The sequence below is a fragment of the Rosa rugosa genome, chromosome 1 (genome assembly GCF_958449725.1).
Source record: "Rosa rugosa chromosome 1, drRosRugo1.1, whole genome shotgun sequence".
NCBI lineage: Eukaryota > Viridiplantae > Streptophyta > Magnoliopsida > Rosales > Rosaceae > Rosa > Rosa rugosa.
The window spans coordinates 12,058,554-12,086,229 of record NC_084820.1 but is presented as its reverse complement, the minus strand read 5'-3'; the positions used below and the strand labels follow the sequence as shown (position 1 = coordinate 12,086,229).

Here is a 27,676-nt window from a genome sequence, read left to right as displayed (position 1 = left end):
TGGAGATTAGTTCCACTTTAAGCGTCATTTTGGTTAGGATATATCGATCTTCTAATGAAAGTTGTATCTGCGTAGTCCTATCAAACTGTCCAACATCGATCCAATTTATATACGCATAATTTGGTAAAGTAATCATTTAAGGCCCGTTCGGTATCATTTTGTGATACTGTTTTTTATTTTACGAATTTAAAAACTTATGTAATTTGCGTTCGGTGCATTAAATTTGAAAAACAGGGAAAACAAATTTTAGGAAACAATTTAGGAACTATGAATAAATATGGGAAATGACTTTTTGACGTTTTCCTTGTTTCCTGAAAACAACCCGCCCTGCAATTAGAGAAAGTGATTTATTTTTATTTTTTACTTTTAAGCACATAGATCCACAAACTCTTCTCCTCTTTTTCGATCTTTCTCTCTTTCTCTCCCACAAATTTCCATTGAGACTTATCCTCTCTTCTCATGATCTCATATACTTTATCTGCTGTTTTAACTTTCTTCTTCCCCGTCTTTTTCAATCAATTGAAATTTGCAGAATCATGCAGTGGAGAAGAATGAAGGATTTAGAAAATGGGGCCGTGACCACTTACCCAAATTTGGGTCAATATACTCTCACTTACTCCACTAAGAGTTTTTTACTCCCATTTACCCAATTTAATATTTGATGACAGTTTTGCCCTTAACTCAATTAATTAATTACATGTGCATCTCCTTGTCTCTCTCCACTCTCCCCGATCTGCTATTTCTCTCTCATCCCCCATTCTCCGACCTCTCTCTCTCCCCCCGATCTGCTCTTTCTCTCTCATCCCCCATTCTCTGACCTCTCTCTCTCTCCCTGATCTGCTCTTTCTCTCTCATCCCCATTCTCTGACCTCTCTCTCTCTCCCTGATCTGCTCTTTCTCTCTCATCCCCATTCTCTGATCTCTCTCTTTCTCTCTCTCTCAAACCCATGGCTTCTCCGAAAAGAGCCCATCATCATCTTCAGAACCAGAGCGTCGGCACTCCGGCTTGGCGTTGGTAGTCTGACCCTCCTCCCCTCGCTTCCCTCCTAGCGGCACCCCCCACCTCGCCCAGCGCTGCAACAGGATCGCGCCAGATCTGAGCAGCAGGTGTCGCGGAGCTGGTTGCTGAGCCGGCCTCACACTCCGGTGGATGCCCAAAGCACTTTTTTTTTTGGTATACTGTGAGCTTCCGGAATGGGGAAGGGAAAAAAAGAAAAAAAATAAAGTGAACGTGTACAATTGAACATAATTGTAGTGTATTCATTTTGGTTTTGGGAGTTTATGCAATTCACTTGAGGGCAATAATATGATTATTAGAGGGCAATAATAAGATTAATATGATTATTATAGGGCAATAATAAGATTATTGGAAGGCAATAATAAGATTACTGAGGGGCAATAAAATGTTTATTGGGGCAATAATAAAATTATTTATTTGGATAAACCTCCGAAAGCTTTCAAAATTCAAAACATCTTCATTTTTCACTAATTATTGAGGGACAATAATATGATTACTGGGTATTATTGGAGGGTAATAAAATCAGACTCCGGAATCCGGTCATCGGTCCGGTAGCCGGATTAGGGATTCCGGTCACCGGTCACCAGAGTCCCCAGCCGGCCACTGGTCACCGGAGTCCGGCAAGGTCTCCGATGACTTCTCTCACTAAGTGACAAAGAAGAAGAGGGAAAAATTGTCCCAAAAATAAATAAAAAAGAATAAAAAAAATACTTAATTGGGTAGTAGGGAAATAATCTCTTACAGTGTTTGGGTAAGTGGGCAATTTTTAAGCTAAAATTGGGTAAATGATCATTTCCCCTTTAGAAAATCCCTCTTTCATGTGTCATCTAATTTATATGGATGATTTAGGGTGAAAGCTTCGGCATTTTATGCTTCAATATAATTGGATTATCTCATGGGTTAGAGGAATTAACAATTAAGGTTGAGACATTTGATTGAATTATCTTTTTGAACTAAAGATTCAGGAGCTTGCAATTTCATATGATATATATTTTAGGGCTAAATACTAGTTAGTACCCTGTGGTTTAGGTCCAAAATCAATTCAGTCACTGGACTTCTAATTTCATCAAAAACACCCCTGCACTTTCAATTTTGATCTAATAGGTCCAATTCGTTAATATTCTTTCAAATAGTTGGATTATTTGTTGAAAAACTATTTATTTTTAATAGTAGGACTCACTCCTAAATTGACAATGCAGACCACCTTGACACCACATCATAAAATATAGGCCATATATGATCCACATTAACAAGTTAAATAACTCAATTGTCGGAAAACTAACAAATTGGACCTATTAGATCAAAATTGAAAGTGCAGGGGTGTTTTTGATGAAATTAGAAGTTCAGGGACTGAATTGATTTTGGATCTAAACCACAGGGTAATAATTTGTATTTAGCCCTATATTTTATAAACAAAATTGAGGGATTTGGTTTTTCTTGTTCAATCTCCTTCACAATACTCTGTTTCTTTTCTCCTAACAACCAATAAAGGATTCATGATCAATACAAACAAAATAGTCAATATTTCATGATTACGAAGGAAAAACTAAAAATGATTTTTTCTCTTTGAAGAAAAAAAAATAGAGTTTCAGATTGTATAAACTGAGTGCTACAGATTTTTTTTTTGAAATGATATATATGTTTTTAATATTTCAAATTTTGAAATAGGAAAATGATTTGTGGCCTCAATGAGGCCTAAGATTTGTGGCCTCAATCTTAGGTGTCATGCCATGTCACCTACACACATCACTAATTTGTCATATCATGACATGTAATTCTTGAGAAAAAGACAATCTTATCCTTCCAAAATCTAATGAATCTAAGTTACTTTGGCTTTCTTCTAAACAAAAATTATTTTGGTTTTTTTTTTTCATTTTTTCTTTTCATTACTCTCATGCTTAGATTTAAACAACAATTTTTTTCTTCAATCAAGAATGGAAAAAAAATTCATGTAATTCAGTCAATAGATTTGCACATACACTCGATCAATAGATTTGCATAACACATGTATATGAATTCAACCTTTGTTGGGTTCTTGTAAATTTTGAAAGTATAATGTGAAAAGTACATATTCATATGATTATATGTATTCTTATGTTAATTTTTTTTTCTTCTCTATATGTAGCTAGGGTTTACATGTTATATTTTGAGTTTATTATTATTTTTGTTTGTTTTTTTTCCTTATATTTAGATTTGTAGATGATAATTAATCGATGAAATTTTTTCTTACCTCTTAATTTGGACATATGTATTTTTCAAATTCAATTTATTAATGCTATTTTTTTGGAGGAAATTAATCAATATTTGAAAAGAAAAGTTAATGCCTATTTCTTGACTATATTGATGCTATTTGGAAAGAAAAATTATAGGAAAGAATTTAATTAAATGAAGAAAAATAATTGTCAAAGAATTTATAGACATATCTCTTAAATGAATACATAATTAATAGCTTATCTTTTTTTTTCTTCACCTAATTTAATTCTTTAATGTAATTGATTCATCCCCTAATATCTAAAAGGAAATTTAAAAGGGTAAAGTTGGTGTTGCAATAGTATGATGTGACAAGATTTATTATGTGGAATTGAAAATAAAATTTGAATTTGCTTACATGACATGACACCTAGGATTTGAGGCCACAAATCTTAGGCCTCATTGAGGCCCTATATCATTGCCCTTTTGAAATACTTGTGCCGAACATGTATTTACATCTTAAAAACTTGTAGTTTAATTCTCTGTTTTCATTCTACAATCCAGTATTACAAAAATAGTTTCATAAAACGTTACAGGACACACCCTTAGTGATCATGTAATCTGAAAAATTAGTGATGACGGACCACTGAAAAAGTCAATGAGCAATAATGTATAGCTGGTTTCCATGGATGGCTTTGTTAATTTTCTTCACTGTTTTCTCAGTTGCTACGGGGGTAGGTGGAACTGGAACTTGATCCGAAAAACTTTCTAGGGGGTGCTAGTTGTGACTTTTTTCTTTTTGTACAATGGTAGTTGTGACTTTGTGTTCATTTCGTGGGTATAAATCTAAACAGTCTAGGGTTGTGGTCCACTATGTACCTAAAAATTAATTCATTTACATTATAGCCCTGTGTTGGACCCTAAATAGATCGGCAGAGTTCGCCTATGGATGGAAACACTATACATAAGAAATGAATGATGAGTTAGGCAGTAAGCTATGCACAAGGAACCCCATAGGCCCCAAAGCAAGCAAAAGAGGATGAATATGCTAGGAGAGTGTAATAGAGAGTGTTCACTTACGTCGTATCACCTTAAAGGATGTCAAATACTATTTAGTCCATACAGTCCCTTTAGGGTGCATTTCTTAGGGGGATTGTGTTACCCCGTCAGAGTCGCAGCTCCTCAAACCTGGCTAATGCTATAGAATGCCTTGACCCACGTTTGGTGCCAGCAGGATTACTTATAGAACTAAAACCATCAACACCACCAACCTACAAAACCAGCGAAGCTCCAAACAATGACCTGGTCAGAACTCCACCGTCAGGCCACCTCCGGCCAGCGCACTGGTCGGGTTCGATCCGTCTTGTAGTCGTCGACGTGCCTCTAGCCTCAGTTGGTTTGATTGGTGGGTGTGGAGAGAGAATTAAGCCGAAGTCTCCAGCAAAACCTCTACAAATTCCGGCAGCTCCGACGATATATTGAGGTGCATGAGGTATGAAAGTTGATCTACTCTTCATGTTCTACATGCTAGTTTACATGATTTTCAAATTTGATTATGTTTTGGAAGAATTGGTTTCTGGGTGTTTCAGCCACCGTCGGGTGTATCTGTGGTGGAAGTTTCGGGTTTCTTTAGGCTAATTTTGATTCAATTATGAATATTGGGGCTAGGAATGAGGTCTTTGTGCTTAATTTTAAAACGAGTGAAGGTTGTGGAGAAGGCAAGGCTGAAGTGAAGAACGCAGCTTCCACAGTCCGATGATTTTTTGGCTCACTATGGAAGGAGGTGTTGAATCTGTTTTTGGGACTCCATGGTTTCATTTAATGGAGTCCTGGGTGATGCCAAACACGGGATAAGTCTGTTTATATGAGATAAGCTAGTCCAATCTCATTCAATCCCATATAACAAACGTCCCCTAGCGGTTTAGGAAATCAAAGCCCAAGGAAGTCATTACGCTCCTCTCACTCTCAGTTCATCAAATGGTAACTCATAGGAAAATCAAAAACACATTATTCATGCATCAATAATTTCTATAATAATATACATGCATAAAATTTACTAAGAATCTGAGAATTTTCACTATTTTTACACTAGTATGTGACCTAATTTAATGATCTCAACTGTTGATCTTTTAGATTCCTATGCAAGAATTGTGTTTACAAAAAATCAACCAAATCCATAATCATTTGGTCATTCAAAATTGTGTAAACAAATGTGGTCATTTAGATAAAATTAAAATTAATATTGTGCTAATCAAATGATTAAACGTTTTTCGATTTGGCTAAGTTTTTGTAGGTTTCATGTTTGTGTATGTAACTAGAGGATGAATGGTTTGGATTATTAAACTATAAGCTAAAAATAAAAACATGCTCACTTTTCAAGGTTAAGGAGGTCCTATTGAGATATATATATATATATATATATATATATATATATATATATATATATATATATATAGATTCTATCCAGAATGGAACTCCGCTTTGAAATTAACGTGTGAAGTTCTAGTTTCGGGTCACTTTTCGGTCATCTCGACCGTTCAGTTTTTAGGTACTAGTGTATAGATCATCTTTGCAAATTTTCAGCCAAAATGATGATCGTTAAGGCATTGATAATTGCCTTAAAGCTAGTACGGTTCAGGTTGACAGATTCAGTCCGTCCATTGGTTTAAGCGAGTTAGATACCTTAACGATCATCAATTTGGCTGAAAATTTGTAGAAATGATCTATACACTAGTACCTAAAAACTGAATAGTTGAGATGTGGATATGAGACCGAAAAGTGACCAAAAACTCGAACTTCACACGTTAATTTCAAAGTGGAGCTCCGCTCTGGATAAAATATGTATATATATATATCAGATCTGATCCAGAGCGAGGCCTCGCTCTGAAATTAAAGTGCGAGGTTGGAGTTTATGGTCACTTTTCGGTCGCATATCCACATCTCGACCGTTCAGTTTTTCGGTACTAATGTATAGATCATCTCTGTAAAATTTCAGCCAAATTGATGATCTTTAAGGTATCTAACTCGCTTAAACCAATGGACGAACTGAATCTGTCAAACCTGAACCGTACTAGCTTTAAGGCAGTTACAATGCCTTAACGATTATCAATTTAGCTGAAATTTTGCAGAGAAGATCTATACATTAGTACATAAAAACTGAACGGTTGAGATGTGGATATGCGACCGAAATGTGACCCTAAACTCCAACCTCGCACTTTAATTTCAGAGTGAGGCCTCGCTCTGGATAGGATCTGTATATATATATATATGGGTGGTGCTATTCACACACCCATTTTCTCTATTCACACATCCACTATATTTTTCTATTACTTTAATTCAATTTATTTTTGCAAATTACCCTAACTACCTTCCCTTGCAATTCTGATTTTTTTTTTTTCTATTTTGCAAGTCAATCATCGCTAAATTCTAAACCCTTATTTTCCCCCAGACGAGGACTTCAAAACCCTTATTTCGCAAGTCAGTCATCGCCAAATTGTAAACCCTTATGTGTTCAATTTTTGCCTTACTTCCCAAACTCCAAACTGCATGAAATTTTAGCCTGCTCTACCTTAATGTGTTTACTTTGATTCTGAAAAATTTCAAGTTCATTGCTGCACAAATGAATTTTTAGTAAATCTCCAAAGCTGATATGTTCCTGCCTTAAGGTTTCACTTTAAATTGTGTTAAATTTGGTCTTATTCTAAATTTCTCTTGCTTGAGAACCCCTTAAGTCATACCCCAGGTTTGGGGTGTGACAAATTGGTATCAAATTTCCTAATTTCTCTTTAGATTTAGCATGATCGAGTTGAGTTTTGAGTGATGAGGAAGTAATCAAGGAAATTGAGTGTTTTGTCTTTTTGTTTATGTTTTGTTGCAGATTCGTAGTGCCATTATGTAACAACAATCTTTTGACTGAAGTGCTATTGTATTTTTTTTTGGATGCTATTTTGAAACATTTGAGATATTATTGCATAAGATCTACTTGTTACATACTAAAAATAATGTTCCAAGTCTAGTATTTTTTTTCAGCCTAATGTTGAACTTTTATTTATGGGTGAGTGTTCTTTCAATACAGTTATCTAAAATACATTATACTAAGAGTTTCATACCATTGATTATGCGTGTGTCTGCATTTGTCTAGCTCCTCAGATAAGTCTTGTTCAATTAATTTTGAACTATACTCCAATTTTTTTAATTTTTTTTTGTACCTAGAAATTTTCCAAATTTCCAGTGAAAATGGCTCATTGCCAATCTATAAGAGATGAGAAACCTTAATAAGCTAGATGCAATATTGGAACCCCAAACAACATGCAAAGGAGTAAAGCATGCGTCTTACCCCTCCTACTCATATGAGGACAAACTTTGCAATTTAGATGATAATTGATTCATGATTGATTTGCCAAATAAAAAAATAAATAAAAATTAAAACTGCAAGGGAGGGAATTAGGGTAATTTGTAAAAATAAATTGAATTAAAGTAATAAAAAAATAGAGGGGGTGTGTGAATAGAGAAGATGAGTGTGTGAATAGCACCACCACATATATATATATATATATATACAGTCGGGTTCTGAAGCGGACGTCCGCACTTCGTTAAAGTGCGGACGCCGGCGCTGCAGCCCAGCTCAGGCGTCGACGGCGGCGCGAATCGGGCCGGAAGGAGGCCGGAAGCATCCCAGACGGCTTCTGGGCACCGTTCAAGGTCGGAGGAGGTCGGGGTTGCCGGTTTCTGGGCAGCCACCTCACCTGCAACTGCAGGTTCTGTGCAGCACCGGAAAACCAGTCGCCGGCGACTCCACTCGACCCCAGACCCCTCCGCACGACCCCTGCCCTCCCTCCGGCAAGCCGCGCCGCGCCGTCGTGGCCTGAGTTGGGCTGCAGCGCCGTCGTCCGCACTTTAGCGAAAGTGCGGACGTCCTCTTTGGAACGCATCCGTGTATATATATATATATATATATATATATATATATATATATATATATATATATACACGGATGCGTTCCAAAGAGGACGTCCGCACTTATATATATATATATATATTTCTAATTGATTTGTTAGTGAGAAGCCGAACGCTACAAGCTAGACAATAGTTTGGCTCAAATAGATAGAGAAACCTAGTGTTCATAACTTATCGATCTAGATGTCTTTTTTTTTTTTTTTTCCTCCTCTTCCAGAGTATTTAGTTATGTGTTGCATGCATATTAATGCATGTCCTCTACCACCCTGAGACGGTAGAAATTAATGGCTCAGCTTGTAATTAATTGTTTTATTTTAACAGTAGTGACATTTGAATATAATGATACCCTGACAACATGATGTATCATCAATATATCATCAAATCCACAAAATATTATTCTAATTATGAATAAACAACTAGCATATATTCAATCAAAATCTAAGATCCCACACTTGTTTCAGCAAGACTTTTCCTTCCCAACTTGTTATCTCAAACACAAACCTCTATAATGTTGTTTTATTTGCTGTGGTACCAATACGCGCATGGCAGTGATGGCACTGAGTGAGGAACTTAATGGAAATGCCACCTATTTCCTTTTTAAAACCTTGACAGCTAATTTAGCGGAACTTGCCGCCCATGTCACTACTTTGGGTTGGGGGGCATAGGCACTTGGTCTCTTGATCATTCTCGGTCGGTTTCGGCTGTGGAGATTTGCAAATGGGGTTCGTTGATTGGTTAAGATTGAACCAGAACCAATCCAACTCGGGCACACTCGTTGGAGGAACTCGCTGTCACTTTCCAGTTTAGCCATGACTTCCTTGGTTGAGTTAATATATGCCTCTATTCCATTGGTGTCTTTGGTGTCAGAAAAAATTACTAGTACGTTGTTGAAGTAGGGTGCTGGCGCCCTCACGTACACCCATGATGGTATTCCCCAACCAAAGTCGCTATCATACAAAGGATATTTGCACAAACTAGTGAACATAAATGTAACCTTCTCTTCTCCATAGCTAAGGATCATGTTACCATCGGCACCCACGTTACCATTGGCACCCTGTTGTAGCCTTTTGATATAGTCCTTATCGATCTTGCTTATTGATTCTCGAATCTGCCTTGCGAGGCCATAGCATTCTTCTCCAGTATTTAACAACGAAGGAGTAGAACATGCAACACTGATAAGATTTCCAACTGAGTGTGGCGGCAGAGGTGGATCAAACCGGGGACGCAAATTCACAGCATGGAAGACGCTGTGAAACTTCTGATGGTCATGAATGCCATCATCCTTGAAAATGGGCACAAATCGGCTCCAAATGAAAGCCGATAAGGTTTCAACACGTGATGGGCGCTTCATCGTAGTGCCCACATATTTTGCTCTTAGGTACTCTATGTTAGAGGCATCAAACACAAACCTCTTTGTCACAAATTTATTCTTCGCGACCCCAAAGGGTGGCTGCTGTACAAACAACTTAGGTGGGAAGAGTGTGGCGGAAATGAATTCCGGATGCTGTATTTCGGCTTGGTGATCTCCGAGGGCTCGTCGGGCAGTGGCAGCCCAAGCTCTACTGAACATGAGCATGGATAGCCCATCTGCAATCTTGTGAGAAATGCATTGACCAATAGCAAACCCTCCACATTCAAAGACATTGAGCTGGACACCAAGGGGAATTTTATTATCAACGTCGTCAAGTTCAAATACGACCAACTTAGTGAGTTCGTCGGGGATAGGATTGCAAAGCACATCGGAGAGTTTGCAGTTGTTGACGTGAGCTACAAGGAAGGGAACACCTTCGTCGTTGCAATCTATATGCAGGTTGTCATGGGCTCGTCCTGCTAGGGGATAATAGAGGGTTAAGACCTCGGCTAACGACGTCTTAAGGTGGTTGGATATTTCAGTGATGTTGGGTTGCGTCTCGCTGTTGAATTCAAAAAAGTGAACCGTAGAGATATAGATTGGGGGAATTAATGTTTGATCCACAGAGGAGAACCGGTAATAACGAAGATGGTCAGGGGTCGGAGAAGATGGTTTGATAATCTCCTTGGAGATTACTTCCACTTCAAGCGTCATTTTGGTGAAGCTATATCGATCTTCTAATGAAAGTTGTATCTGTGTAGTCCTATCAAACGGCCGTACAGTGATCCAATTTATATACGCATAAATCTGGTATGGTAATCGTTTAGTGATCATGTAATCTGAAAAATTAGTGATCATGGACCACTGAAAAAAATCAATGAGCAATAATGTATAGCTGGTTTCCATGGATGGCTTAGTTAATTTTCTTCGTTGTTTTCTCAGTTCCTACTTGGGTGGAACTAAAACTCGATCCGAAAAATTTTCTAGGTTGGGTGGTAGTTGACTTTTTTTTTTTTTTGGTACAATGGTAGTAGTTGTGACTTTGTGTTCACGACTATCTAAACAGGCTAGGGCTGTGGTCCACTATGTACCTAAAAATTAATTCATGTACATTATAGCTTTGTGCTGGACCCTAAATGGATGGGTTCGCCTATGGATGAAAACACCATGCAGAAAAAAAAAAAGAATGATGAGTTAGGCAATTAGCTATGCACAAGGAACCCCATAGGCCCCAAAGCAAGCAAAAGAGGATGAATAGGCTAGGAGACTTTTCCAAAGTTTGTTCCTGGTAATTAGTAGTGATCATGACGCGCTTAAAAATCTAAATAGGGTTGTAAAAGCCACCTCCAATGCTAGGACAGTATCCTCTTCTTAGCCCCCAGATGCCAATTTGCCATCTCTAACTAGCTATGGTCTACTATGTATCAAAAATTAGTTCATGGTCTTAAATGATATCGGCGATAACTCAAAGTTGTCATAAAAATTAAAATATAAATTTCTCGCTTAATTAAAAATGCAACAATTAATTACACGCATTTCTGTGCGCGTAGTTGCATTCTAAACACTATAAATAAGCTAATTCTCAAGTCAATTAATATGTAATTAATTTAAAGAAAAATTATCACTTTGATCATTCAACTATGACTCAATTGACACTTTGGTCACTCAATTTTTTAAAAAAATCACTTTAGTCACTCAAGTTTAGATTTGTTTTTCACTTTAGTAACTACTGTTAAATACTCAATTACCCTTTAATCGCGGCGGCCACTCACCTTCTAGGGCCTAGGCGGCCGCCTAGAGCGTTTTTTAGAACACTGGTTGGTAGCATCATTTACGGAAGTTATCCGAACTCCCATGACCGTAGTCATCAGGAAGAGATGCAGACATCAGGGGGAGATGTCTACATGTATGGTCTTGAAATGTGAAGGGTGTGTTGTACTCTTTTTCTCCTTCGACCGAGGTTATTTTTGTCCCACTGAGTTTTTGTTACTCAGCAAGGTTTTTGACGAGACAACGAGAGGAGCACCACGTTTGGGCGACACAAGGGGGAATGTTCAAGTAAATCCAGAATATGTGTCTGGCCCAAACACATGTAATATTTATAGATATCCAATCATTGTACGAGTTGTAACAGGGTTTATGTTAGAGATATTCTCGGAGATATTCGTAGATATCCAATCATTGTACGATTAGCTTTCCATGTACAACTCTAATTCTATGCTTGTAATCCTCTATATAAAGAGGCCCCTATTATCAATGAAAGCACGACTCAATTCTCTCATAATTCCAGTTTTCCTAAAACAACATGTATTTTTTATTTTTTTATTTTTACATTTATACCGAGACAAATTACAAAGATAATATAATATAATATGAAACACTAATATAGAATTGGGAAAATCATCCAAACAATGTCTGAACTTTTCCAGACTATTAATATATTTTCATACCTATATTCTTGGGAAAATTTCTCAAACTATACATCAAGTAAAGGCCACTAATAATTCTTATACATAAAGTTCCAAACCAATCATTTCGGTACACGAAATCTGAAACTCAACCCACTATCAGTACACGACGTCAATGACGCCGTTAATTTGACACCAAAATGTCTATTATGCCCTCAGTTTTTTTTTTCTCTTCTTTTTTTTTTTCCTTCTTTTTTATCTCTTTCTTCTTCCTTCTTCCAGCTCCACGAAACCCACCTCTGTTCTTCATGTGAGAAGAAGCCCGAGCTCACCCACTTCGAAACCCACCTCTGTTCTTTAGTTTTCCTTTCTTTCTTACTGATTTTTCTTCATCTATTCGATTCCTCCTTCCTCAGATCCCTCTCTCTCTCTCTTTCTTGCTGTGGATCCGGAAGAAGGAAGAAGAAAGAGATAAAAACGAAGGAAAAAAAAAAAGAACAGAAAAAAAAATTATTAAAAAAAAAAACTGAGGGCATAATAGACATTTTGGTGTCAAATTAACGGCGTCATTGACGTCGTGTACTGATAGTGGGTCGAGTTTCAGATTTCTTGTACCGAAATGATTGGTTTGGAACTTTATGTATAAGAATTATTAGTGGCCTTTACTTGGTGTACTGTTTGTGAAATTTTCCCTTCTTTTTGAAAAATATCAAAATGGTACCTGAAGATTTATGCCCGACCCAATTTTCGTACGTAGCAATAGTAAAAACGTTAACACCGTTAACTTTTGAGGGGTAAATTCGGTACTTCATGAATTTCAGTATAGTGCATCAATGACATGTGGCTTTATTTGAATCAAATGGTCTATAATTATTTTAGTTATTTTAATTTTTCGTTTTTGTCTCCTATTCTTCCCTGCTCTTCCCACACACATGCCACGCCTCTTTCTCTCTCCGTGTTCTTGTTCTACTTCACTTAGCAGTAAGCACCAATGAAATTTGCTACAGAAAAACTTTAGATCCAATAAGCTCCTGACCCCGCGAAGCCCTCTATGTAGAAACCTCTCGATGCTCGACGCCGTCACCGTCGTGGTCGTGGTTGGTGTGACAGGGCGAGACCCCGCCTGAGATTGACTCCGGCCTATCGACCAAATGATTGGGTATGGTGCTGTGGTTAATCCCGTAGTTCTTGAAGAGATTAATCAATGAAATTTTACAAGGAAGAAGTCCATGGGTGGAACACCCAGCCCCAAAAGTAAAACAATTGCATCATCGGAGCCCCTACACAAGGCAAAAAAATAGTAAAAGATTCAAGAAAAGTAGAAAAGAGGGAGAGACTGAGGAAAAAGAGATTCTTGAAGTGGCCATGGCAGTTGGGGATGATAATGGTTCGATCTTGGAAGAGGAGAGCATGAGTTTGAGTGTGGTGATTGCAAGTAGATTTCTGTTGCTGGTGAAGAAAAGCTTAAATTCTCATCTTTTCATACAACACCATCATCAATATTCATTTTGGACGGTGAAGAAGAATCTATCTTCCTCTAAATTTCAATGGATTGATGAATTGGTAAGTACAACTACTATAATCAGCCGTTGGATTCTTAAGGGGTATTACACAAATGAAGAAGAATGAGCAATTCTGAACCTATCTCGTAATGTTAGATCCTTTTTTTTTTTGTAAGTAAGGGGTCCAAAAGACCCAGAAACAAAGAAACAGACTAAAAAAGAACTAGCTAGCTTGGCCTATCATTAGGCCTAACAGAGATTCTTCTTTGCCGAGATACTCCATCAAGATCATCAAGATAAGCAGAAGAGGCATGAGTGGGAGGACCATCAAACTCAATTATCCCATAAGCATGATTGATGCTCTCCTTAGCAAGGCAATCTGCTACCATATTACTTTCTCTGTAAATGTGCTTTAGGGAGAAGCAATGGAAGCTTCTGATCAAATTTTTGCAGCAACAAATAAGCGAGCCCATGGGATGAAGAGCAACATCAGTATGAGAGATCAACTTCGCTAGAATTGCAGAATCCGTTTCTACTTCAATATGAGTAATGTGACATTTAAGAGCTTGTTGAAGACCATAATATAGGCCCCAAGATTCAGCATCTAAAACTTCACCTATTCCCAAGTTTATCTGGAAACCCTTGATCCATAATCCATTAGAATATCTGATAACCCCTCCAGCACCAATCTTTCCAAAATGTCCATTGCTACTACCATCAATGTTAAGTTTATAGGTTCCAGGAGGAGGTTTCATCCAATTTAGAAGGTTAAGACAATAAGTTTTGTTCAAGTCAGATTTCAACTGAGCATTATTCCATTCAGAGATAGCAGCATTAATGACCATACCTGGATAGTTTGGTTTTCGAAAGTGGGCTTCAAAAATATGCTTGTTTCTCCATTTCCAGATGAACCAGCATATGAAAGCAAAGGTAGAGCACCATAGATTTCCAGCATTACATTTGGCTTTGCAGAAAAGGTTAGCCTGTAACTAACCTTCCCAACTCATGGAAAAAGTAAATTTAACAGGTTGAGGCAAGGTGAAAGAATCCCACACATTAAGAGCAGCAGGACAATCTTTGAAAAGATGAGAAAGGGACTCACTATTGCAGCGGCATATAGGGCAAGTATCATTATCGGTGAGATTCCTTTTAACTCTATGAGCATTGGTGAGAAGTTTACCATGACAGAGAACCCATAGGAAGGTCTTGAGTTTTGGGGGAACTTGCATTTTCCAAATAAATTTCCAAGGAGAGTTCATTTGATCATAGTCCTCAAAAAAGATGTTGTAAGCTGACTTGACAGAAAAAGAACCATTGGAAGTGCATCCCCAGATTTGAATATCATCTCCATAACCATCAAAACCAGGAGGAATGCGCAAAAGTTGATCAGTAATATCAGTAGGGAGACAAGCAGAAAGTAAATTCAAGTCCCAACCATTATCATTCCAAAAGCTACAGACAGTAGCCTTGATATTAATAATAGAATCAGGCAGGACATAACTGATAAGTGGAAAAGGAGGGAACCATACATCAGTCCAAAACTTAATTTTCCTACCATCACCAACCCTCCATATTAGACCTTTTTTCAGAAGATTGACACCATGAAGAACACTTCTTCAAGTACTAGAGCAGTCTTTAGTTTGTTGATAGTTTTGGTCGAACAAATAGCCACGTTTCAAATATTTTTCTCTATAAATTGAAGCCCACAAACCATTATCATTTTGAAATAACCTCCAACCAGCCTTAGCAAGCATAGATTGATTCATATCAGAAGATTTCTTGATTATTAAACCACCAAGGTTCTTAGGCAAACAAACTGTATCCCAATTCACCAAATGAATTTTTTATTTATTTTCGGTATCTCCCCACAAGAAGCTCCTATTCATTTTGTCCAAGTCCTCACAAATATACATGGGCAATCTAGCAGTCTGCATAGCATAATTAGGAATAGCAGCAGTAACTGAATGAATTAAAGTTAATCTGCCAGCTAGACTTAAAACTTTGCATTTCCAACCAGCCAATCGATTTTGAACTTTATCTAAGATGCTAGCATAAGTGAACTTAGTAACACAAGAATGAATGAGAGGCATACCCAAGTATTTACCCAGATCGGTGGTAAGAGGAGAGCCACAAGTGGAACTGATATCAGAAGCAATCTCATTGCTAGTGTTAGGAGAGCAGAATATGAGAGACTTCTCATAACTGACAGCTTGGCCAGAGAGAGAGCAAAAAATATCAAGACATTACTTAATAATACAGGCTTGATCAAAGGTTGCTTCAGAGAATAACATAAGGTCATCAGCAAAGAAAAGATGAGAGACCTTAGGACCTGATTGAGAAGCTCTTACAGCTTTCCAAGCACCAATATCAACAGCAGATTGAATTAAATGGGATAATTTCTCCATGCAAAGAACAAAGATATAGGGCGACAGGGGATCACCTTGTCTTATTCCTCGTTGAGCTTTAAAAGATTGAGTAAGTTCACCATTAAGACAAATCTGAAAGCTTGTGGAAGTAATACAACTCATAATAAGTTTCACGAGAGACTGAGGAAGAAGGGATTCATATAAAACAGACTCAATGAATTGCCAGCTAAGACGGTCATATGCTTTAGATAAATCCACTTTCCAAGCAAAAAAGCCTTTCTTACCAGCAGATTTTTTGAATTTAAAGAGAACTTCCTGAGCAATCATTATATTGTCTGAAATCTGTCTACCAGGGACATAACTGACCTGATTAGGGTTTATTAGCTTTTGCAAGAAGGGTCGAATTCTTCCCACAATGATTTTCGAGATTACCTTGTAAACAGTATTGCACAAGCTGATAGGTCTGAATTGCACCATACTTTGAGGTCCACTGACTTTAGGAATTAAAGAGATAATGGTATGGTTCAAACCACAAGGAACTTCACCAGAAGTAAAGGCATTCTGCACATGCAATCGAAAAGACTTTTGTAGCATAAAGATTCCAAAAGTTTTGGTAAAAAGCAGCAGGAAATCCATCGAAACCAGGAGCTTTCAGTCCTCCAATTGAGAACATGGCAGTTTTAATCTCACACATATTGATTGGAAGACATAAACCATTAAGCTCATCAGAATCAAGAGAAGGAAAAAGCCAAGGAATAACAAACCTAGAATCCTGAATGGTGGAATTAGAGAAAAGCTTTTGAAAGAAAGCAACAGCAATATTCTTTAAAGAATCTGTCTTAGTTTGCCAAACCCCATTTTCATCAAATAATCCTTCAATTTTATTTCTCCGCCTCCTCACAAGAGTACTAAAGTGAAAAAATTTGGTATTTCTGTCACCTCCATGTAACCATTTGTTTCTCGATTTTTGTTTCCAAAAAAGATTTTCCTGGTCCCTCAAAGTTTCATACTCAGTCATAAGCTTAGCTTCAAGTTTGAGAAGAAAGGGATTGCTATACCTGTCAGTAGCTTTCTGAATTCCACCAATGCGGGCAAGTAACTGTCTCTTTCTTTTGAATATATTACCAAAGGTGTTTTGATTCCAGTCCAGAAGGGCATGAGATAGGACTTGAGTTTTTTCAACAAAAGAACCATGAGAATTTTTCCAGGTAGTATCAACATAAGGGGCAAAATCATTGTGAGTCATCCACATAGCCTGGAATCTGAATGGGATAGCAGCTCTATTCACAGAGTTATTAGAATGAAGCTGTAAAAGAATAGGACAGTGATCAGATTTCATTTTAGCCAAATGTCTTATAAACGCTTCAGGAAAGTAAGATCTACAATCACAAGTGCAAAAAGCTCTGTCAAGTCTTTCTTTAATTATGTTATTAGACCAAGTAAAGTTGGATTCAATGAATCCCATATCAATTAAGGCGTTATGATCAACCCATTGCTTAAGACCTCCAATTCTTCCCCGCATAGAACCAAAGTTTTTGTCAGCAGAGGAGTAAAGCTCATTATAATCACCAACAAAAATCCAAGGCAGCTGATGTGTTGAAACCAGGTGGTCAAAGTAATTCCATAGATTGCTTCGAACCGAGTTAGTAGGACTAGCATAAAGCACAGTAAGCATCCAAGTGATACCACCAGAGAGAGTAACTTTAACTGTGATTGATTGACAATTTTTATCCACAAAATGGATAGTAAAGAGATTAGAGTTCCAAAAGAGCCAAATGCCACCAGAAAATCCATTGGCTTCAACAATTGTATAATCAGAAAATCCAAGAGATAGGAGTGAATCTTTAGCTCTAGAAAATTGAACACGAGGTTCACAAACAGCCAAAATATCAATTGAATGTAATTTAACAAGATCTGCAATGTCAGATCTAAACTTCTCACTTCCTGCACCTCTAGAATTCCAAAAGAGAACTTTAATCATTGAAAAACAGGTAATGAGAGGGTTGAAACCCAAAGTCAATTATCAACCATATCCTCCACATTGGAGGATAGGTTAGGATTCTCACCAGAGCCAATAGATATCATGTTGTTCAAGTTATCAGAAGCAAGGACAGAACACACCTGGCCATTGCTAGTAGAACCATCATTAGTCGAGTCCATTTCAGTGCAAGATGACTCCAAATTAGTACAGCTCTCGGGAGGGCAATTCCCAAATTTGGCAGAGAAATTGGATGGAGGATGGGAATCTTGAACTGAGATGGAAGAAACTGAAGACTGATTTTTATCAATGGATATAGGCTGAGATGTTGCTTTAGACTGCTTTACTAAAGATGTCACAGTGTGTTTTCCAGAAGACTGAGTAGAACTTTTTCCCACATTGAATTTAGGAACAACTGGTCTCGAACTAGACTTTCCATTAGTTATATCTTTGAGAGGCTTTTTCTGAGATCCAGATGGTTTGCCAATTGAGGTGTTCTTGTTGGATGTAGAAGCATGCTGTGAATTGTCAGTACTGATCATATTGCGCTTTCTTTTGAACTTGCTTCCACACACGCACCACTGCAGGTTCAGAATTGTCTTTAGCATCCAGAGAATCAATAGGAGTAGGTTGTACCTCATTAAGAGCATTTTCCTCACCTTCAACAAATGTCTCAAGTAAAGCGAATCTCGAACCAGATTGCACAGGGGCACTGTTAGCAGGAATCTTGCTAGAGTTGGCTTTCTTGTTTTTTGTACGACATGAGCATCCATGGTCTGTGGCCGGTTCGAGTTGCTTTCACATCCTGATCAGCAATTTCCATGTCATTACACTGATGGTTGGTTTTGATAGGCAATGTAGTTTCCGTAGAATGCTGAGTAAAGTTAATTGCAGTAGAAACTGGGGATGTGGGAGTTTCAGAATTCATATAAATTTAAGCATCAGCAGCAGGCTTAGAAGGAGCAGAATGAGGGCAACTAGCTTTGGCATGTCCATAGCAACCACAATTAAAACAAATTAGCGAAATTTCCTCATAAACAATTCCATAGGCAACTCCTTCAATCTCCACAAAAGGTTTCAAAGGTGCCTGTAGATCAATTTCAACACAAATTCTGGCAAACTTTCCTCGAGCTTGAGCTAAAGTTAACCTATCAATTTTGATGACAGATCCCAGAATTTTTCCCACCACCTTGAGCAGTGGCGGAGCCAGAATTTCATATGAAGTGGGGCATTCAGAAATTTTAGAAGAAAAAAAAAATTGAATTTAAAATATATACCAAAACTTTAATTAAAGATAACAAATTAAATAAAATTAAGGTAAGATTAATATTTTTTTTAAATTATATATTTTATGAATAAAATTTATAGCTTTAAATATTAGACAATTTCTCATGAGACATAATTTATTTTTAACTTTTAAAACTATAAGAAAAAACTTGTTAATGTTGTCAAAAAGAAAAGAAAACAATTGAAAAACTAACTTCCCAGCATGCATGATTCGAACCTGAGACCAGCTGCAAAAACCACGTAAACTTTGCCACTACACCAAGTCGGCTGGCAATGACTTTTCATAAACTCCAAGCTATTTATCATCATTTTCATGTACAAAAATTTAAAAAAATATATAAAACTAAGTGGGGCACGGGACCCACTGGGTCCCCACGTGGCTCCGCCCCTGACCTTGAGTGTATAATCCTTGAAATATCTAACAGGTAAACCCAGAATTCTCACCCATACAGCCATATTGTTTATTTTTTCATTATTGGGATCAAATTCAGGACGCCATTTTTGGACAACTAAGGTCTGCCCAGCCAGAATCCAAGGACCTCCACATAAGGCAACGTAATGTTAGATCCTTTGATGCACATGGAAATAGGCAGATATTGTAAATTTGTAATAGTGGCCAGCCCATATAGTTTATCTGCAAGATTGTAAGAAATAATTGGTTAGTAGGAAGAGGATTAAGGGAAGTTCAGGGAGGGATTGGTGGTGGAAGCAAGACAATGGTGGAGGAAGAGGGTCTGAGTCCGGAAGGAGGAATTTTGTGAGGATCTTAGTAAGAAAAACAAGAAGAAGAGGGGTTTCGATTCGGGTTGTAGTGGAGAATTGTGGTGGCAGAAGGACGAGGAGGACTTGGGGTCGGAGAGGAAGAAGAGGAAGAACACAATAATATCAAGTCAGAAGGAGAATATGAATACTGAAAGGACAAAAATAACCTTGAAAATATAACGGACTTAACGTCGTTAGTGACTCCAGGTACGAAAATTTGGTGGGGCATAAATGTTCAGATACTATTTTGATATTTTTCAAAATATTCCTATTAATAGTCTGGAAAAGTTCAGACACTACTCGGACGATTTTCCCTTTAAAATTTTCGTAAATTATGGAGAAATGAACAACTTCCCAAACAGCGTCGTTTTCCATAGGTTTATCCAATTCTAGATTAAAACAGAGTGGAAGAGTCATCAGAAACACTGAAGCAAGCTCCAAAAATGGAGCTAGCTCTACACACGTCTGCAACTCTCCCTAGAGATAATTCCCTCACCCATTACACCAATTCCAAATTCCTCACTACCCAACACCACCACAACACTCGTTTTCCTCGTTCCACTAGAAAACCCAACTTCCAGGCCAGAATTCCAACAACAATAACCACCTGGAAACTTTCGTCCGCCACAAAACCACCGCTCAGGGTCAGCGAACAACAAAATGGCGAACAAGAAGAAGATGAAGACTCGGAGTACTCTTATTCCGACGAAGACTCGTCGCTGCTGTCCCTGAGTGAGAAGCCTGACAGAAACATGGCTATGCTTGATGACTACGAGATAGAGGAGCTTGACTATGCTACCGATCCTAACCATAGGAGTGGTAACATTTCTCTTTGATTTTAACCATTAGGGTTTTTTTTTACTTGCTGTGAATGAATTTTGACCGTTGAGTGAAATTGATGCAGGGTATGTGGCTGTTCTGGGGAAGCCCAATGTGGGAAAGAGTACTCTTTCAAACCAAATGGTTGGTCAGAAATTGTCAATTGTTACTGATAAGCCTCAAACTACAAGGCATAGAATTCTTGGTATATGTTCTGGCTCAGACTATCAGGTTTGGGTTTTGAATTGTTAGCTGAAATTATTATCATTATCTCTTTTCTTTCAGTTTCCTATATATTGAAGATTGATTTCTGAATGCCTAGAGTTAATGTTGTAGTTCATAATAGTAAATTACCATAACATGTTAAGTTTAAATTGGTAAAACAGAATAGAGTAGTTTGTTGAGCATAAAAGGAATATAGAGGAAATGGTTCGTATGCTTAAGTTTTAAAGTCTAGAAGGTTGGGGGATACCCAGTTGATGGTTTCTTGAGTTAGCGGCCGGTAATGGAACTCGATAATTGGTTAATAAGAGCTGCTTCTTCTGTCCCTGAAAAGAACAAAAAGTTTAGGAGGGTTGCTGCTAGTCAAAATTTTCTGTTGGAAACAAGTGATAGTTTCTGGATGTTTTACTTACGAATGGATTTGTTTGCAGATGATACTTTATGACACACCCGGTGTTATTGAGAAGAAAATGCACAAGTTGGATACTATGATGATGAAGAATGTTCGCAGCGCCGTTATTAATGCGGATTGTGTACTTGTTCTTGTTGATGCATGTAAAGTGCCTGAAAATGTATGCTTCTTCTTTTGTAGGTGTGCATATCAAAGTTTGTGCTCTTGTCTTAAGATCACTTTCTTATCTCTTATTTCTAGATTAATGAAGTGGTGGAAGAAGGTGTGGGTAACCAGACAGATAGCCTGCCGCCTACTTTGCTGGTCATGAATAAGAAAGATTTGATTAAGCCAGGTGAAATTGCAAAGAAACTAGAGGTCAGTATTTGTTTGTTGATATCTATGTTAGCATGTAGTTCTGGAACCAGAAGATATTTTAAGACTAAGTGAGTATCACATTTCACAGTGGTATGAGAAGTTTACAAATGTTGATGAGGTCATACCAGTGAGTGCCAAACACGGTCAGGGAGTGGAAGACGTGAAGCAGTGGATATTGTCAAAACTTCCCTTCGGCCCAGCTTATTATCCAAAGGTACTAGAGTGTCAGGTTTTCGGCTCTAGGCTTGTCTTTTACTTTTGAGAAGTGAACTTCTGTAGTTCCTGTTTTATGTTCACAAAACTTTTATCTTGGTTTATCCCACTTGTAAAAGGAGTAGAGAATGCAGAAAGGTATGAATACCTTAACACCAATTGACCAGTAGACATTGGTGAGCTAAGGATTACAAAAGATAAATATATGCAAATAACTTCAATTATAATTCTTTACATCTTAAAGAAGAAAATTAGATTACTGTTGAACTTTTGAGAAATAGTTCCTTAAGCATGTGTGGAAAGTTTCATACTCAATTTCCCAGTGAAATGGTACCTTTCAAATATCCAGCTTTGCTATTTTCATGTTTGCCATATTTTCCTATAGTTTCTTTCTTTCTTAAGTGCAAACTTTCTGATGCAAGGAAATGGATGTATTCTAGAATACGAACACTTTTCTCTGCTCAAGTAGCGAAATGATGGGAAGGTGGATAGGGTGGTCATATGGATGTCTTAGTTAAACAATTAAAAGGTGGTAAAAAGTAAAATAGATGGAGAAAGTGAAATAATGCAGAGGAAAAGTACTGATTTTCTCGTGTATGCTTTCTCAGGACATCGTAAGTGAGCACCCAGAAAGATTTTTTGTATCAGAAATTGTGAGAGAAAAGATCTTTATGCAATACAGGAAAGAGATTCCTTATGCATGTCAGGTAAGTCATTAAGAAGTGCAGAAGATATGATTTGTAAATTGTAAGGAATAAAAAGAAAGAAGATGATAGTATTTCTAGTTGCTTTAATCGTCACTCTCACTTTGTCTAATCTCCAGGTGAATGTTGTGAGCTACAAAACTAGGCCAGCAGCAAAAGATTTTATACAAGTGGAAATCGTTGTTGAGAAAAATTCACAGAAAATCATCCTTATTGGAAAAGTAAGTCATTCTTAATTGCGGATTTGTTGGTTTGCTTGATAGAAATTTATGGCTATCTGATGTATATGATGCTTATTATAAATTTTGGAAGCCTTTTGGTATGACTCTTTGAAGGTTATAAGCTGATTAGCTATTATGGAACAACATGCTCATATGCTTTGCACAAATTATATTGATACATCTCTTTTATATTTTTCTTGATCAAAGATTTATTATGGAACACGTGTGCAAAAAGAAATGAATCTTGCAAAACTATAGAGCTTTGATGTGCCAAGACTGTTGGAAGCAAAAGTTCAGTTACTGATTGTCTATTCTGAACCATTGTAGGATGGGAGAGCTTTGAAACTACTTGCAACGGCATCGCGGCTTGACATAGAAGATTTCTTACAGAAGAAAGTTTTTCTAGAGGTACAATATTATCCCATGACCACTCTGTTATATTTTTTATGTATAAAGTCTGATAGTTTTACTTTAATTTGGCTTTGCTGTGTAGTTCAGCTGCCACATTATATTCACACTTTTATGGGATTAGTTCACGATCTAGAATAACTCATTCTTTTAACAGGTCGAGGTGAAGGTTAAAGAGAACTGGCGGCAAGATGAAGGGCTCTTGAAGAATTATGGCTATGGGGGTCAAATTCAAACATTATGATACTTGCTCTTAGCTATTGGAGAACCCAAGTGAGGATGGCTGTACCATTTGAAGTTACATGATTGTATGTTTTCTCTAAAAACTGGTTTGATGCTGTTGATTAACGCACATATATGCTTTCATTTCTTTCTGTTAGTGAGTAGGAAATAGCTGTAATCTCACTTGTAAGCATGGCATTTTCCCAAGGCCAAGGTTTTGTAATTGTAAGAACGTGGGATGCTTCAGATAGTTGGGCAGTATCACTTTCAGTGCATGCCGCATATCTCAAGCATGTCAATATCTGCAGATGGCTCCAATGAAAATGTCGGGTCATATAGTAAATGAGTGCCAAAAAAGTTGTATCCTCACATATGGTGGATTTGGTGGGTACATTAAAATCAAAAGCAATGGCAAATTGAAAGGAATAGTCTTTTATGATTTTTGGTGGAGGGTTTGTCTGTAAGGAGTAGTTCCCCAACAACCAAATTACCATTGTTGTTTCTGATGTATGAAATTGATGGAATAGGGCCAATGGGTCCTGGAAGTCATGGCCTCTCAGAAGTGAAATGGGGTAAATTAATGGTGAAAATTATATAATATGCTCTATTAAAACTACATAGTTAAGGAATATAATTGTCTTAGCTACACAATAAGTTTAACGGTTTCAAATTTCAGAGGGAACAATCTTTAGTTTTTATAGTTAAGGAATATAATTGTCTTGGCTACACAATGAGTTAGTTTAACGGTTTCAAATTTCAGAGGGAACAATCTTTAGTTTTTTTCTTCTTTTCCCACAATCTCTTACAGCGTTATGAAACAAGAGAATCGAACTTTCACTATTAGCTCGAGACTATAGGTGGATCCAGTATTGCTTTTGTGGAACTCATGTTTAATACTGATGGCGCAAACTTTTCCCAACTTTCTTTTCCGAGGAACCCCACATGTTTAGCCTGCAGTTCTTCGATTGGAACAAAAAAGGACCCTCGTTGATAGCTTTGTATCTAATTAATTATGACATGGCATAATCAAATATGATCTGGAAGTGCATTGTGGATTAAGCTACGCACAGAAGGAAATACCCAGAGGTTACACTAAGTTCCGGTTGATAAATTTACCATGAGGCCACAGGTAAAAGGAATAGCTTCATTTTCAGGGCCTAGTTTCAGCTGAAAGGTACCAGTTCCTCTGCTAGTCGGTTGCTGTTTTTTTTTTTTTTTTTCTTTTCTCTTTATTTATTTGCAGTTGTAAGAAGACAAATTTCATATGTCTGCTTCAGTTTACAGATAACCTCCTCAAACAGCCTCTTGTTTCTTTGCAGAGCTTTCTAATTATCTAGACGTTAAATCTTTCCTCCACAATAAGGAAGATGAAGCATCTACCTTTGGCTCTCTTTGTTTTAGCTTTTTTGATCCACCAGCAATGTTTTCACATCCATATTGAAGCAGCACGTGATGATTTTGTCAGAACCAGAGGAGTGCAGTTTCTATTGAATGGCAGTCCATACTATACAAATGGCTTCAATGCGTACTGGTTGATGTATATGGCCTCTGATCGATCCTTCTCAGAGGTACCAAGTATCGTCGGTTTTTCGTGAAGCAACTAGCCATGGCCTCACAGTGGCTAGAACTTGGGCTTTCAGTGACGGAGGTTACAGACCCCTTCAATACTCTCCTGGCTCTTATAATGAGCAAATGTTTAAGGTTTAATTTGCTGACACTAATCCTTTGTTTTAGGGATATTAGATCTTTAAAATTTAAGCACTGAGTGTGATATTAATATCTAATACTGATTCTTTTAGTCTTTTGGGTTTGGTTTGAAGGGGTTGGATTTTGTTATAGCTGAGGCTAGAAGGTATGGGATTAAGCTGATACTAAGCTTGGTGAACAACTATGAGAACTTTGGTGGAAAGAAGCAGTATGTGAACTGGGCAAGAAGCAAGGGGCAGTAGTTGACTTCTGATGATGATTTCTTTAGAAACCCTGTTGTTAAGGGTTTCTACAAGAACCATGTCAGTGTACGTGCAAAGCACACATTATTTGATTCCTGTCAGATTTTAGTATCCAGTTTCCTATTTCCAAGTTTGGAACTGACTTAGGAATAGAATTCTTTATTTACATATCTGCCTTTCTGCAGACTGTTCTTAACAGATACAACATCTACACTAGAGTTCATTACAAAGATGATCCAACAGTTATGGCTTGGGAGCTTATGAATGAGCCTAGATGCATATCAGATCCTTCAGGAAGGACAATTCAGGTTCACAACAAACTCCTTATCTAATTCCTTCATATCAATAACAGGACAAATATTTAATATTTAATATTTAATATTCAATTTTTTTTTTTTTCCCCTGAGTTCATTTGATTCTCAAACCAAGTTTCTAGAAAAAGGAAAACCTCAAATTGACTATTTGCATTAACCAATAACCAGTACTTGTTTGGTTAGCCATATATAAGCCGCTATTAGAAACAGAGTCATCTACTTGTTTGGTTACCCCAAAAAAGAGCCTCTATGCTAGAAACTCATGAGGAATAAAATTTTGTAGAAGAAACCTTTTAATGTATTAAGGTAATTACTCATTGCAGCTACGATTTCTTATTTATGTATGAGTTGTTTGTTTAGGTCCTTTAGGATGACTCTTCTTTTTATTGCATTCTTTTCGTGCTAAGTTTCAATAATTGGTGTTTCGTAACAGGCTTGGATAAGGGAAATGGCTTCCCATGTGAAGTCAATAGATAGAAATCATTTACTGGAAGCTGGTTTAGAGGGATTTTATGGACAATCAACACCTCAGAGGATGAGACTCAATCCTGGTTTCCAAATAGGAACAGACTTCATTGCAAATAATAAGATCCCTGGGATTGATTTTGCAACAGTTCACTCCTATCCAGATCAATGGTAAGTATATATGCTTCTAACTAGTTGCAGAATCACTGAAAATTTCATCAATACACTAAATCAATGTATATAATGATCGGTTGCATGAGCAGGTTGTCTAGCTCAAACGATCAATATCAACTGTTTTTCTTGAACAACTGGCTTAATACTCACATCCAAGATTCACAGTACATTCTTCGAAAGCCGATCTTCATCGCAGAATTTGGGAAATCTAGGAAAGATCCTGGTTTCAACACGTACCAAAGAGACCTGCTCTTCAACACCGTGTACTACTAGATATACTCTTCAGCCAAGAGAGGGGGAGCTGCTGCTGGGGGTTTGTTCTGGCAACTTCTTACTGAGGGCATGAACTCGTTCGGTGATGGGTACGAGATAGTTCTGAGCCAAAGTCCCTCAACTGCTAATGTAATTGCTCAACAATCTCACAAGCTCTATCAGATTAGGAAGATCTTTGCGAAGATAAGAAATGCTCAGAGGTGGAAGAGAGCTAGGGCCATTAGAAGGGATCAATGGTTGGCTAGAAACAAAGGCAAGCCTATAGGAAAATGATCAGTTCAAATGCATTACCTACTACAAGTACTTTGTGAGGTTCCTGTTATGGTTTCCTCTTAAAGATGATTCAGATGATCACGTTGATCGGCCAGGAGGGTAAATTGAGTAATGGTGTTGCCCACGTGAAGTCAGTCTGAACCGACTCAATTGGCTTCTTTTAATTAGAAATAGAAATTTCTGGTCTGTAAGAAAATCAGATAATGCCTCAAAGTTGACTATTTTAGGTTCATTCTTGTAAGTTTGTGACATGTAGTATTACTGCAAAATGAACTTGTTCTTGTGTTACTAGCTCTCTGTAAGAGAAAGGATTCAACGTAAAACTTGTATCGTAAGCAGACAGCAGAACCAAAACAAACCTTGTTTGGTCACAATAAATTAAACCCAGCTACAGATGTTCGCGAGTACAAATAATAACTTTCTATCTTATTAAAAAAAAAAAAAAAAAACTAAAGTAATTAACAATGTTTTTTTTTTTTTTTGGATGAAAGAAAAACAACAGCAACGAGCTAAATTCTACCTCTCCTAAGTCCTAACCCAACCTAGATTTTAGGCCACCCGGTGAGCAAGGTCTCGGAAACATCTGTCTAGTTTAATTATTCCGCTTACCATACTCTCTATCAGCCACAAAATGATCTCATGTAAAAATACCAAGGCCACGAATTTGGTCCTTCGAGTCTTCCTTTTTTTTTTATGGCATTGATTCGAGTCTTCCTTGTTGAACCATGAACTCAAATAGCATTGTAGAGTATTAATCAATGAAGGACAATTGTAGAAATTTTAAAAACTTAACTATTAATCATTGTAGTTTGCTTTATTTAATTAATACTGA

General features: G+C 37.3%; 3 protein-coding genes across 3 annotated transcripts; 2 read left to right on the top strand and 1 right to left on the bottom strand.

Annotated features, from left to right (window-relative positions):
* Window positions 1–8,242: 8,242 nt before the first annotated feature.
* Window positions 8,243–11,781, bottom strand: LOC133727318 (stemmadenine O-acetyltransferase-like). Its single transcript, XM_062154911.1, has one exon. The coding sequence runs from the start codon at window positions 10,419–10,421 to the stop codon at window positions 8,751–8,753; it is 1,671 nt and encodes a 556-aa protein (XP_062010895.1). The 5' UTR covers window positions 10,422–11,781; the 3' UTR covers window positions 8,243–8,750.
* An 8,395-nt stretch (window positions 11,782–20,176) lies between these two features.
* Window positions 20,177–23,765, top strand: LOC133717803 (GTPase ERA-like, chloroplastic). Its single transcript, XM_062144547.1, has 9 exons — window positions 20,177–20,637; window positions 20,723–20,868; window positions 21,291–21,431; window positions 21,512–21,628; window positions 21,717–21,842; window positions 22,450–22,548; window positions 22,665–22,766; window positions 23,094–23,174; window positions 23,332–23,765. The coding sequence occupies exons 1-9, from the start codon at window positions 20,262–20,264 to the stop codon at window positions 23,416–23,418; spliced, it is 1,275 nt and encodes a 424-aa protein (XP_062000531.1). The 5' UTR covers window positions 20,177–20,261; the 3' UTR covers window positions 23,419–23,765.
* A 139-nt stretch (window positions 23,766–23,904) lies between these two features.
* On the top strand, window positions 23,905–27,132 carry LOC133717793 (mannan endo-1,4-beta-mannosidase 7). Its single transcript, XM_062144538.1, is given in 7 exon segments — window positions 23,905–24,570; window positions 24,716–24,949; window positions 24,951–25,097; window positions 25,217–25,411; window positions 25,531–25,653; window positions 26,093–26,295; window positions 26,388–27,132. Coding segments are annotated over 6 exon segments (1,311 nt in total). The 5' UTR covers window positions 23,905–24,570; window positions 24,716–24,763; the 3' UTR covers window positions 26,845–27,132.
* The last annotated feature ends 544 nt before the right edge of the window (window positions 27,133–27,676 follow it).

Excerpts from the sequence above, each read along its gene's own strand:
- LOC133717803 (XM_062144547.1), top strand. The coding sequence starts at position 20,262 with ATGGAGCTAGCTCTACACACGTCTGCAACTCTCCCTAGAGATAATTCC. Across the intron at positions 21,432-21,511 it reads CATGTAAAGTGCCTGAAAAT|ATTAATGAAGTGGTGGAAGA; the intron begins GTATGCTTCTTC and ends TCTTATTTCTAG. Across the intron at positions 22,549-22,664 it reads AGATTCCTTATGCATGTCAG|GTGAATGTTGTGAGCTACAA; the intron begins GTAAGTCATTAA and ends TCTAATCTCCAG.
- LOC133727318 (XM_062154911.1), bottom strand. The coding sequence starts at position 10,421 with ATGGAAACCAGCTATACATTATTGCTCATTGATTTTTTTCAGTGGTCC.